This window comes from Ranitomeya imitator, chromosome 3 (assembly GCF_032444005.1).
Source record: "Ranitomeya imitator isolate aRanImi1 chromosome 3, aRanImi1.pri, whole genome shotgun sequence".
Lineage (NCBI taxonomy): Eukaryota > Metazoa > Chordata > Amphibia > Anura > Dendrobatidae > Ranitomeya > Ranitomeya imitator.
This window is the reverse complement of record NC_091284.1, coordinates 812,062,538-812,074,561: the sequence shown is the minus strand read 5'-3', so window position 1 is coordinate 812,074,561 and position 12,024 is coordinate 812,062,538. Positions and strand designations below refer to the sequence as shown.

General features: G+C 43.7%; 1 protein-coding gene across 2 annotated transcripts in view; it reads left to right on the top strand.

Annotated features, from left to right (window-relative positions):
* Positions 1-8,592, top strand: part of CCDC83 (coiled-coil domain containing 83) — a 45,839-nt gene extending 37,247 nt beyond the window's left edge. For both annotated transcript variants that reach the window (XM_069759294.1, XM_069759295.1), the window contains exons 9-11: positions 4,874-4,965; positions 6,363-6,493; positions 8,116-8,592. In XM_069759294.1, the coding sequence (XP_069615395.1) occupies positions 4,874-4,965; positions 6,363-6,493; positions 8,116-8,277 (385 nt within the window). In that variant the 3' untranslated portion in view covers positions 8,278-8,592. The remainder of the gene's footprint in view (positions 1-4,873; positions 4,966-6,362; positions 6,494-8,115) is intronic.
* Positions 8,593-12,024: the final 3,432 nt, after the last annotated feature.

Genomic DNA, 12,024 nt, shown 5'->3' with positions numbered 1-12,024 from the left:
GCATGCAGAGAGCAGACACACAGAACATGGAGCTGGCATGAAACAGAAACCACATCATGGCCTGGAGCAGTGGGTAAGATAGTGTGAGAGATGTGAGGCCATGCTGTGATGCCAGCAGAGTTGTTACAGTGATCTTGTAGGGGAAAGTGACCTGTTTACTCACAAAACTGCATACAATGAATGGCCCCTTTATTAGAGACCCCGGCCCTTTCCTTACCATATGGAAATTAGTCGCATGACCCCCACAGTACAGCATAACAGTGCACGATGTTCTGTGCATCAGATTCAATGAATCCTCATGAGAATGGGAAAATTGAGAGGTCAGAAAGGCTTAGAACGAAGGATGTTCATCGGTACTAGACTAGTCGGGGATACGATTCCATGAGTATACAGAGAGTGATGTGATCGATGCCGTGAGTATACAGAGAATGACGTGATCGATGCCATGAGTATACAGACACTGACGTGATCGATGCCTTGAGTATACAGAGAGTGACGTGATCGATGCCGTGAGTATACAGAGACTGACGTGATCGATGCCATGAGTATACAGACACTGACGTGATCGATGCCTTGAGTATACAGAGAGTGATGTGATCGATGCCGTGAGTATACAGACACTGACATGATCGATGCCTTGAGTATACAGAGAGTGACGTGATTGATGCCGTGAGTATACAGAGAATGACATGATCGATGCCGTGAGTATACAGAGAATGACGTGATCGATGCCGTGAGTATACAGAGAATGACATGATCGATGCCGTGAGTATACAGAGAATGACATGATCGATGCCGTGAGTATACAGAGAATGACGTGATCGATGCCGTGAGTATACAGAGAATGACGTGATCGATGCCTTGAGTATAGAGAGTGACGTGATCGATGCCGTGAGTATACAAAGACTGACGTGATCGATGCCATGAGTATTCAAAGACTGACGTGATCAATGCCATGAGTATACAGACACTGACGTGATCGATGCCTTGAGTATACAGAGAGTGACGTGATCGATGCCGTGAGTATACAGACACTGACGTGATCGATGTCGTGAGTATACAGAGAATGACGTGATCGATGCCTTGAGTATACAGAGAATGACGTGATCGATGCCGTGAGTATAATGACGTGATCGATGCCGTGAGTATACAGAGACTGACGTGATCGATGCCGTGAGTATAGAGAATGACGTGATCGATGCCGTGAGTATACAGAGAATGACGTGATCGATGCCGTGAGTATAGAGAATGACGTGATCGATGCCGTGAGTATAGAGAATGACGTGATCGATGCCGTGAGTATACAGAGAATGACGTGATCGATGCCGTGAGTATACAGAGAATGACGTGATCGATGCCGTGAGTATACAGAGAATGACGTGATCGATGCCTTGAGTATACAGAGACTGACGTGATCGATGCCGTGAGTATACAGAGATTGATGTGATCGATGCCGTGAGTATACAGAGAATGACGTGATCGATGCCGTGAGTATACAGAGAATGACGTGATCGATGCCGTGAGTATAGAGAATGACGTGATCGATGCCGTGAGTATACAGAGAATGACGTGATCGATGCCGTGAGTATAGAGAATGACGTGATCGATGCCTTGAGTATACAGAGAATGACGTGATCGATGCCTTGAGTATACAGAGACTGACGTGATCGATGCCGTGAGTATACAGAGATTGATGTGATCGATGCCGTGAGTATACAGAGAATGACGTGATCGATGCCTTGAGTATACAGAGAATGACGTGATCGATGCCGTGAGTATAGAGAATGACGTGATCGATGCCGTGAGTATACAGAGACTGACGTGATCGATGCCGTGAGTATAGAGAATGACGTGATCGATGCCGTGAGTATACAGAGAATGACGTGATCGATGCCGTGAGTATAGAGAATGACGTGATCGATGCCTTGAGTATACAGAGAATGACGTGATCGATGCCTTGAGTATACAGAGACTGACGTGATCGATGCCGTGAGTATACAGAGATTGATGTGATCGATGCCGTGAGTATACAGAGAATGACGTGATCGATGCCTTGAGTATACAGAGAATGACGTAATCAATGCCGTGAGTATAGAGAATGACGTGATTGATGCCTTGAGTATACAGAGAATGGCGTGATCGATGCCGTGAGTATAGAGAATGATGTGATCGATGCCGTGAGTATACAGAGAATGACGTGATCGATGCCGTGAGTATAGAGAATGACGTGATCGATGCCTTGAGTATACAGAGAATGACGTGATCGATGCCGATGCCTTGAGTATACAGAGACTGACGTGATCGATGCCGTGAGTATACAGAGATTGATGTGATCGATGCCGTGAGTATACAGAGAATGACGTGATCGATGCCGTGAGTATAGAGAATGACGTGATCGATGCCGTGAGTATACAGAGAATGACGTGATCGATGCCGTGAGTATACAGAGAATGACGTGATCGATGCCGTGAGTATAGAGAATGACGTGATCGATGCCGTGAGTACAGAGAATGATGTGATCGATGCCGTGAGTATACAGAGAATGACGTGATCGATGCCGTGAGTATAGAGAATGACGTGATCGATGCCGTGAGTATACAGAGAATGACGTGATCGATGCCGTGAGTATACAGAGAATGACGTGATCGATGCCGTGAGTATAGAGAATGACGTGATCGATGCCGTGAGTATACAGAGAATGACGTGATCGATGCCTTGAGTATACAGAGACTGACGTGATCGATGCCGTGAGTATACAGAGATTGATGTGATCGATGCCGTGAGTATACAGAAAATGACGTGATCGATGCCTTGAGTATACAGAGAATGACGTGATTGATGCCGTGAGTATAGAGAATGACGTGATCGATGCCGTGAGTATACAGAGAATGACGTGATCGATGCCGTGAGTATAGAGAATGACGTGATCGATGCCTTGAGTATACAGAGAATGACGTGATCGATGCCGTGAGTATAGAGAATGACGTGATCGATGCCGTGAGTATACAGAGAATGACGTGATCGATGCCGTGAGTATAGAGAATGACGTGATCAATGCCGTGATTATACAGAGAATGACGTGATCGATGCCGTGAGTATACAGAGACTGATGTGATCGAGGAAAAACATCCAGAAAAAGAGGATCCTGTGGACAAAGAATTGGGTCTGAGGAGGAGGTTAGGAATTATTTTGCCGTACAGTCAAGAAAACCGCAGCTGAATGCTACGCTGACATCCAACTTACATCTTGTATGTTCCTTAGAGTTGGTAACATCAGCTGACCGTTAATGTCTAAAGAAAATAGAAAGGCAAGTGGGCAAAAAAAAAAGCGCAAAAACTGTGTCACAGAGCAGCATAAAAACATCAGCCAGTCACATGAATCCGGGTTCTCGTTGCACCGCGCTGATGGAAGGATCAGACTTTGGCACAAGCAGCATGGGTCCAGGACACCTCTCTGGTGGAGGTGCTGGAACAGTGGAAGAAAGCTTTCCTGGCACACCCTGGTTCTCCATATACCTGTGGATGGATGACCCCGTCCTTTACAGGCTGATGAAGGTGCAATCATTGTGGAGGAAGGTTTTCTTGGCATATCCAGGTTCTCCTTTTACCTGTGGATGGATGACCCCTTCTGACAAGTTGGTAGGCATGCAGTAACGGTGGAGGAAAGTTTTCTTGGCTCACCCTGATTCTCCTTTTACCTGTGGATGGATGACCCCGTCCTTGATAGGCTGATGAAGGTGCAATCATAGTGGTGGAAGGTTTTCTTGGCACACCCTGGTTCTCCATATACCTGTGGATGTATGACCCCGTCCTTTACATGAAGGTGCAATCATAGTGGTGGAAGGTTTTCTTGGCACATCCAGATTCTCCTTTTACCTGTGGATGGATGACCCCGTCCTTGACAGGCTGATGAAGGTGCAATCATAGTGGTGGAAGGTTTTCTTGGCACACCCTGGTTCTCCATATACCTGTGGATGGATAACCCCGTCCTTTACATGAAGGTGCAATCATAGTGGTGGAAGGTTTTCTTGGCACATCCAGGTTCTCCATATACCTGTGGATGGATAACCCCGTCCTTGACAGGCTGATGAAGGTGCAATCATAGTGGTGGAAGGTTTTCTTGGCAGAACCTGGCTCTTCTGTTAACTGAAGATGGACATTTGAACAGTAGGGCCTTACCTATTATAATAAATAATCTTTATTTTTATATAGCGCTAACATATTCCGCAGCGCTTTACAGTTTGCACACATTATCATCGCTGTCCCCGATGAGGACCACAATCTAAATTCCCTATCACTATGTCTTTGGAATGTGGGAGGAAACCTGAGAACCCGGAGGAAACGCGGGGAGAACATCCTTGCAGATGTTGTCCTTGGTGGGATTTGAACCCAAAACTCCATCGCTGCAAGGCTGCAGTGCTAACCACTGAGCCACCGTGCTGCCCAACCTAAGCGATATGGCCGACCATCTTCAGTATAGTCATGGATTGGTTCTAGAGAGATGACTGCATTTCCTTTTCTTCCCCGTCCTCCACAGAGCACAGAAATGTCCGACGTGCTACTGGATGGATGTCTCTAATAAAGTGGCCATTCAATGTATAATAGGGGCAGTTTCATGATAGGAGATGAAAGAGGACAAGCAAGGAATAAATTTTTTTTTTTTTTAAATATAGTCTTTCCAGCAGGACAGAGTATTTCAGGAAAGGAGTGTGCTGATCTGGTAGTGGAGGCAGCGCTCTCTCCACTCACACGATGATGTTGATGAGAACAGGACTCCATGTAATGGTCTAGCCCCAGTACTGGTGGAGAGGTAGGACAGGTGACCAGCTCTAGTAGGGTCAGGCTCTTCTCTAAACCATGTTCTTCTATTGTAGGAACACGTTTGTGACTCAGATGGCCGGTCTGGATCTATCAGAGTATGGATTACTAGAAGGCTTTGAAAAACTTGACCTGGACTCAAGATCAGGTTCTAAAATTTCTTAAAAAAATTGAATTTTGTAAAAGTCCTAATTTAGAGACAGGACTGGATACCCTTCCTGAGAGAGGCCTTGGGCCCTGTTCACATATATCTATCGTACACACCATGAAAATGTCCCATCACACTAGTTTAACAGAGGCTGTAGAGGATTGTGCAGTGTGCCCGGCCGGATGAAATGGTGACGTATGCTACCATAGTCCATGTTTTATTCTCCTGGTTTACAGGCTGGAAGAGGTGATATCAGTCATTGTGCAGGAGGAGGTGAGCTGTGACATCACCTATTGTGAATGGTGGCTCCTGTGTTATCTGCTGTATATAGAGGTGTTATCAGTCACTGTACAGGAGGAGGAGGTGAGCTGTGACATCATCCATTGTGAATGGTGGATCCTGTGTTATTTACTGTATATAGCAGTGTTATCAGTCATTGTACAGAAGGAGGAGGTGAGCTGTGACATCACCTATTGTCAATGGTATATCCTGTGTTATCTACTGTATATAGAGGTGTTATCAGTCATTGTACAGGAGGAGGTGAGCTGTGATATCACCTATTGTGAATGGTGGATCCTGTGTTATCTTCTGTATATAGAGGTGTTATCAGTCATTGTACAGGAGGAGGTGAGCTGTGACATCACCTATTGTGAATGGTGGATCCTGTGTTATCTACTGTATATAGAGATGTTATCAGTCATTGTACAGGAGGAGGAGGTGAGCTGTGACATCACCTATTGTGAATGGTGGATCCTGTGTTATCTACTGTATATAGAGATGTTATCAGTCATTGTACAGGAGGAGGAGGTGAGCTGTGATATCACCTATTGTGAATGGTGGATCCTGTGTTATCTACTGTATATAGAGGTGTTATCAGTCATTGTACAGGAGGAGGAGGTGAGCTGTGACATCACCTATTGTGAATGGTGGATCCTGTGTTATCTACTGTATATAGAGGTGTTATCAGTCATTGTACAGGAGGAGGAGGTGAGCTGTGACATCATCCATTGTGAATGGTGGATCCTGTGTTTACTGTATATAGCAGTGTTATCAGTCATTGTACAGAAGGAGGAGGTGAGCTGTGACATCACCTATTGTGAATGGTAGATCCTGTGTTATCTACTGTATATAGAGGTGTTATCAGTCATTGTACAGGAGGAGGTGAGCTGTGACATCTATTGTGAATGGTGGATCCTGTGTTATCTACTGTATATAGAGGTGTTATCAGTCATTGTACAGGAGGAGGAGGTGAGCTGTGACATCTATTGTGAATAGTGAATCCTGTATCAGTAGGTTTCACCATGTTAGGTGCCGATGAGATGACCGAGTCCTTCGTAGCGTCACAGGTTCACCTTTCATAAGAACAGAAGATGGATAAATAATGTGTTTGCCTCTAGGTAAATATCAAGGACACAAGTACAAGACAATCGAGGCCAAAGATGTTATTTATGAGAAAAGAAAGGAGACAAATTCCAACACAAATCTTGAGCTGAACCATCTATTAGAGGAGGAGGAGAAAAGCTTCCCGGTGAGAGGGTTGTTATAGCTTTCAATTAAAAGGAATAGGAAGTCCGAAAATGAGCAATTCTTTTGTGGGGGGGTTTTTTTGTTCAATGTTTCACATTAACAATAATAATATGAAGCTTGGCTCAAAATTGTCTGATAGGCCTTATATTAGACCCAGACTCTCTGTTCTGTAGCAATAATATCCGGTACCTACTGTACCTCCAATAGGTGACACTGGGGTGAGTGTTCCCCCTTCCATATAATGCAAAAGAAAGCAATCAAAAAAGTTGTATACACCCCAAAATAGTTCTAATAAAAACTACAAAACATTACGCATCAAAAAAAAAAAAAGCCAGCTCCATTGGCGGAAAAATGAATTTTTTTTTTAACCAATGTTTACATTTTATCACCATTTGAATAAATAAAAAATTATAAAAAGAATATACGTTTGGTATCACCGTACCCGTTCTCACCTGAAAATTCACTCTACAGTGTCATTGCCACTGTCCAAACAATGGCACAATTGCAGTTTTTTTTTACCATAATTCTTTTTTCTTCTTCTCGTTTTTCAGGACATTCTATGGTAAAATGAATGGCCTCTTTCAAAGCTACAACTCATCCAGCAAAAAAAACAAAGCGAAACAAACCCTCGTACAGCTATGTCAACAAAAAAATAATAATAAAGTTCTGACTAACAATGGGAAGGAAAAAACAAACAAAAAGTCGCACAATCAGGAAGGGATTATTTAAAAAACAAAAAACATTAATTTTGTCACTGAGCCGGATACCAGATTCAGACTTTCTAGTCTGTAGAGTAAAGGACGTGTTCACACAGAGTTCTAGTCTGTAGAGTAAAGGACGTGTTCACACAGAGTTTTTCGGTTAAGTTTTTGATGCAGAAACTCTTCAATCAAAATATGTGGTTTTTGGAGAGTTTCTGCTCTGGAAAAAAGAAAAAAAAAAAGCTTTGCTGTCATTTTAGGGAGCTATCCTTATTAATTTATAGCTCCGCACATTGACTTATTTGGTAGCAGCATTAGCAAGACAACACTCTCTAAGTCTTCTTAAAGGGAATCAATCAGCAGGTTTAATCTGACAACAGTATGAAATAGGGCCAGAGATTCTGATTCCAGTGATGTGTCACTTAGTTTACTGGTGCAGCAGTCGTGATACAATCACAGTTTTCTCTGCTGCAGATCTAGCAGAGCTGGAAATGCTGAGCACTGTATGACCCCGCCCCCACCACTGATTGGCAGCTTCCTGTATACACTGTATAGAAGGCTGCCAATCAGGGGCTGGGGGCAGGGTTGGACTAGGAGGTACAAGACACCTAGTCCTGTAGTGATAATCTCCTGCTAATAAAACACTGATTGTATTGAAACATCAAAACTCAGTCTACTAAAAGACATCACTTGCAATCAGGGTCTCTGCCCCTACATCATGCTGATCTTTGATTACATAACAAAAAAAAAATGCCATCAGATCCCCTTTAATGAATCCAAAGGTGCATCCTGTGACTATAACCAATGAATATGATGAATTCACTAATTGCAAGACACTTCAACTGCAAGGAATCGCTACAAAAAGTATATTATTGAGAACTTTATTACACAACGTGCTGACTTTTCTTTTACATTTTTATAGGACTATTTACAACTGGGCCCACTGGAGTGGAAAATGTTAAGTGTCATGGGACAAAGCAAACCTATACACAAGCCGAGCGCGGGCACGAAGCTTCCAGAGCAGTCAGATGGCAGAGGGCAGTGGCCGCTAACACCGAGAATGATCAAATCCGCCATCCCGTAATCAGCCAAACATTAAGCAATAACAAGCAGCACTTAATAGTACCACCATCATTCATCACACACCAGTACACGGCACAGGAAGGTCCATGGCATCTACTTTGGTCCAACATGGAAACCAGCAAGACCACCGTTTCCTGAGATAGTGAGGCTGAGCACAGAGGAAATGGCGCGGGCTCATGCGACTGTACCGCAACATGTGGCTCATACTATTAAGACTCACAGAAGCCGCGGCTATTGTAGTGGATTCTGCAGGCTGCCTTCCTATATAAATCATCATTTAAACTTTGGCTTAATACAAAAGGTTTTATCAGAAAGTGACCTCTTGTTTACACGTTGCATGTTTTTTTGTGTTAAATGTGTTTTAATGTTTTCATATCACAATCTGTATTAATCTCACATCGGCCAGTCGGGATTTTTTTTAGGCTCTAACTTCCTGTTTCTGGAAATAAAACATGTACATTAGCAGCAACAAACAGTCAGATCCTATCTTTTTTATATTGAAGCATCTAATGGGAATGTGCAAAGGTTGAGTTGATGGTAATAGGTGAACTGTGACATCACCTGTTGTGAATGGTGGATCCTGTGTTATCTACTGTATATAGAGGTGTTATCAGTCATTGTACAGGAGGAGGAGGTGAGCTGTGACATCACCTATTGTGAATGGTGGATCCTGTGTTATCTACTGTATATAGAGATGTTATCAGTCATTGTACAGGAGGAGGAGGTGAGCTGTGACATCACCTATTGTGAATGGTGGATCCTGTGTTATCTACTGTATATAGAGGTGTTATCAGTCATTGTACAGGAGGAGGAGGTGAGCTGTGACATCACCTATTGTGAATGGTGGATCCTGTGTTATCTACTGTATATAGAGGTGTTATCAGTCATTGTACAGGAGGAGGAGGTGAGCTGTGACATCACCTATTGTGAATGGTGGATCCTGTGTTATCTACTGTATATAGAGGTGTTATCAGTCATTGTACACGAGGAGGAGGTGAGCTGTGACATCACCTATTGTGAATGGTGGATCCTGTGTTATCTACTGCAGAGGTCCCCAACTCCAGTCCTCAAGGCCCACCAACATGTCATGTTTTCAGGATTTCCTTAGTTTTGCCCAGGTAATAATTGCATCACCTGTGCAATGCAAAGGAAATCCTGAAAACATGACCTGTTGGTGGGCCTTGAGGACTGGAGTTGGGGACCTCTGATCTACTGTATATAGAGGTGTTATCAGTCATTGTACAGGAGGAGGAGGTGAGCTGTGATATCACCTATTGTGTATGGTGGATCCTGTGTTATCTACTGTATATAGAGGTGTTATCAGTCATTGTATGGGAGGAGGTGAGCTGGGATATCCCCTATTGTGAATCCTGTGTTATCTACTGTATATAGAGGTGTTATCAGTCATTGTACAGGAGGAGGAGGTGAGCTGTGACATCAACTATTGTGAATGGTGGATCCTGTATTATCTACTGTATATAGAGGTGTTATCAGTCATTGTATGGGAGGAGGTGAGCTGGGATATCCCCTATTGTGAATCCTGTGTTATCAGCTGCGTACACAAATGTTACCTGTCATTGTAATCCTGCCTCTACTGATATGGAAACTGCTGAAAACTCTTCCTGAAAGATAGGGACGTATGAGTGAAAAAAAGCCCCACTGGGCAAGTGTGAAGATTGCAAGATCATTAATTTTGCTTTAATTTAACCCTCCGTCACATATAATATTCGGACTAACGAGTTCACATACAATGTGCCTGTCAGGCGCCTGCTGGAAAAATACCTATAATATCTAATGTTTGCAATTTCAGTGCTCTAAAAGTGATCAGTGACCTTCATAAGGATGTAATAAAAGAGACTACACATAATCAGTTGCAAAAAAAAAAAACATTTACTTAACATAAAACTAATAACTATGAAATACAAACTTTTCAAAACTCCCGCCAAATAGTCCCCAGTTCGACTCTCTCAAAAAAATGTACAAAGAAAATTTTTGAACACAAACTTAATTTTAAGGTACCTTAAGTACTATTAAAAACATATTCAATCAGAAGTAGATGCTGAGGTTTCCCCAGAAAAGTCACACTTGCAGAGCAAGTAGGAAGAATTACACACCATTTTTGCATGTGTCAGGCAAATTGCTTTATGACATTTGAGACATTCATAATTTGAAAGCCTTCTGGTTCCGCTTTCCGTTTGGCAGGTGGTGCATCTCCTTCTTTTGTGAGGTGGTGCAGATGGTGACTTTTCACCATCATCTTCTGGGCGGAACCTTTTGAGCTGAACTTGAAGGCGAGAGGGGATACCGATTGTTTTCACGCTTCTCCTGCGTAGCTCTCCAAGTACTAGTTCATGGGCCAATTTTTTCAGATACAATCGTCTACGGAGTGGTTCAAGCTTGTTTTCAAGATAAATTACTTGTGAATTTATACCACCCAAATTCAACATAGCAAAAAATATGACCATTGGCCAGCGTTTGATGTTTCTGCTGACGTTGAAATTGGAGCACATCTGATCTGCTGTATCCACACCCCCTTTGGTGGCATTGTAAAATGTAATTATCTCCGGTTTTTTTTCTGCCCCAGTCCCAGGATCGATGGCAGCATCATCATGAAGTGTTGATAGAAGAAGTACGATTTTTTTGGCATGTGGTACATAGGAAACTAAAGCCTTTCCATTATGGAATGCAAACATACTGCTGTACTGTTGTCTCTCTTTCACACTTACAAACTGTGGCGGCTAGGGTTGAGCGACCTTGACCTTTTTAGAGTCGAGTCGTGTTTCGCGAAACCCGACTATCTTAGAAGTCGAGTCGAGTGGAATCGGCCGATTATCGCGAAAAGTCGGGTATCGCCCGAAACACGAAATCCAATGCAAGTCAATGGGGGAGCATAGTCGGCAGTGAGTGGAGGCCAGGAAAACACCTACACTGCCCATTTTAATGGCAAAACCATCCATTCTTCTTAATGAAGCTTGTCAATTGTAATTTAGCTTATAATAATTGGAAGGCATTTGAAATTGGGGGTCATTTGGCTAAAGTTGTGGGGGGTAGGGCTGGTTCAAGTAATTAGTGGGCCCAGGAAATCTGGAACGCGTCACGGCAGTGGAGCAGGGAGAGGAAAGTATTTCAACTTTGCAAGTGCTGTGAACCTGAGCAAGCAGGGGGGGCCCACTCGTTGGCATTGGCACTGGCACAGGGCCCCTCAAAGTACAGCGGTGTGTTTGCACGGTGGGGGCGCCTCCCACCGGCAGCAACACTTTTGCGTACTATGAGAGGCCCTGTGCCAGTGACGTCGCCAACTAGTATTCCTCCCCCCACCTGATGAAGGAACCTGCACTTTCATCTGCACCTTCCTCTTTGTCCCCGTGTAAGGTGGTATGGTATGCGGGAAGAGGAACCTGACTTTCAGCAGGGTCACAATCTTGCTGTGTAGCGTGCACGGGGAATTTAGCGTTATGGGTCAATGTACCAGCAGACTCATCTATCACTGGCTGGGCAATGGGCAGGATGAGGAGGAAACACAGATATAGGCCCAAAGAATAAAGTGGGCTAAATGCAGTTCAAAATTGGTAACACAGGACTAACCAGGGGGCATTGCAGTGGAGGACAACTGGAATGAGAGGCTGACAGAGAGTAGGCCCAAATCAGTAAGTAGTCGAAATGCAGTTCAAAATTGGCAACAATAGTAAACAGGCGGCACAGCTTTGTTCAGTGGAGGAGAACAGCAAGGAGTGGCAGACACAGATAG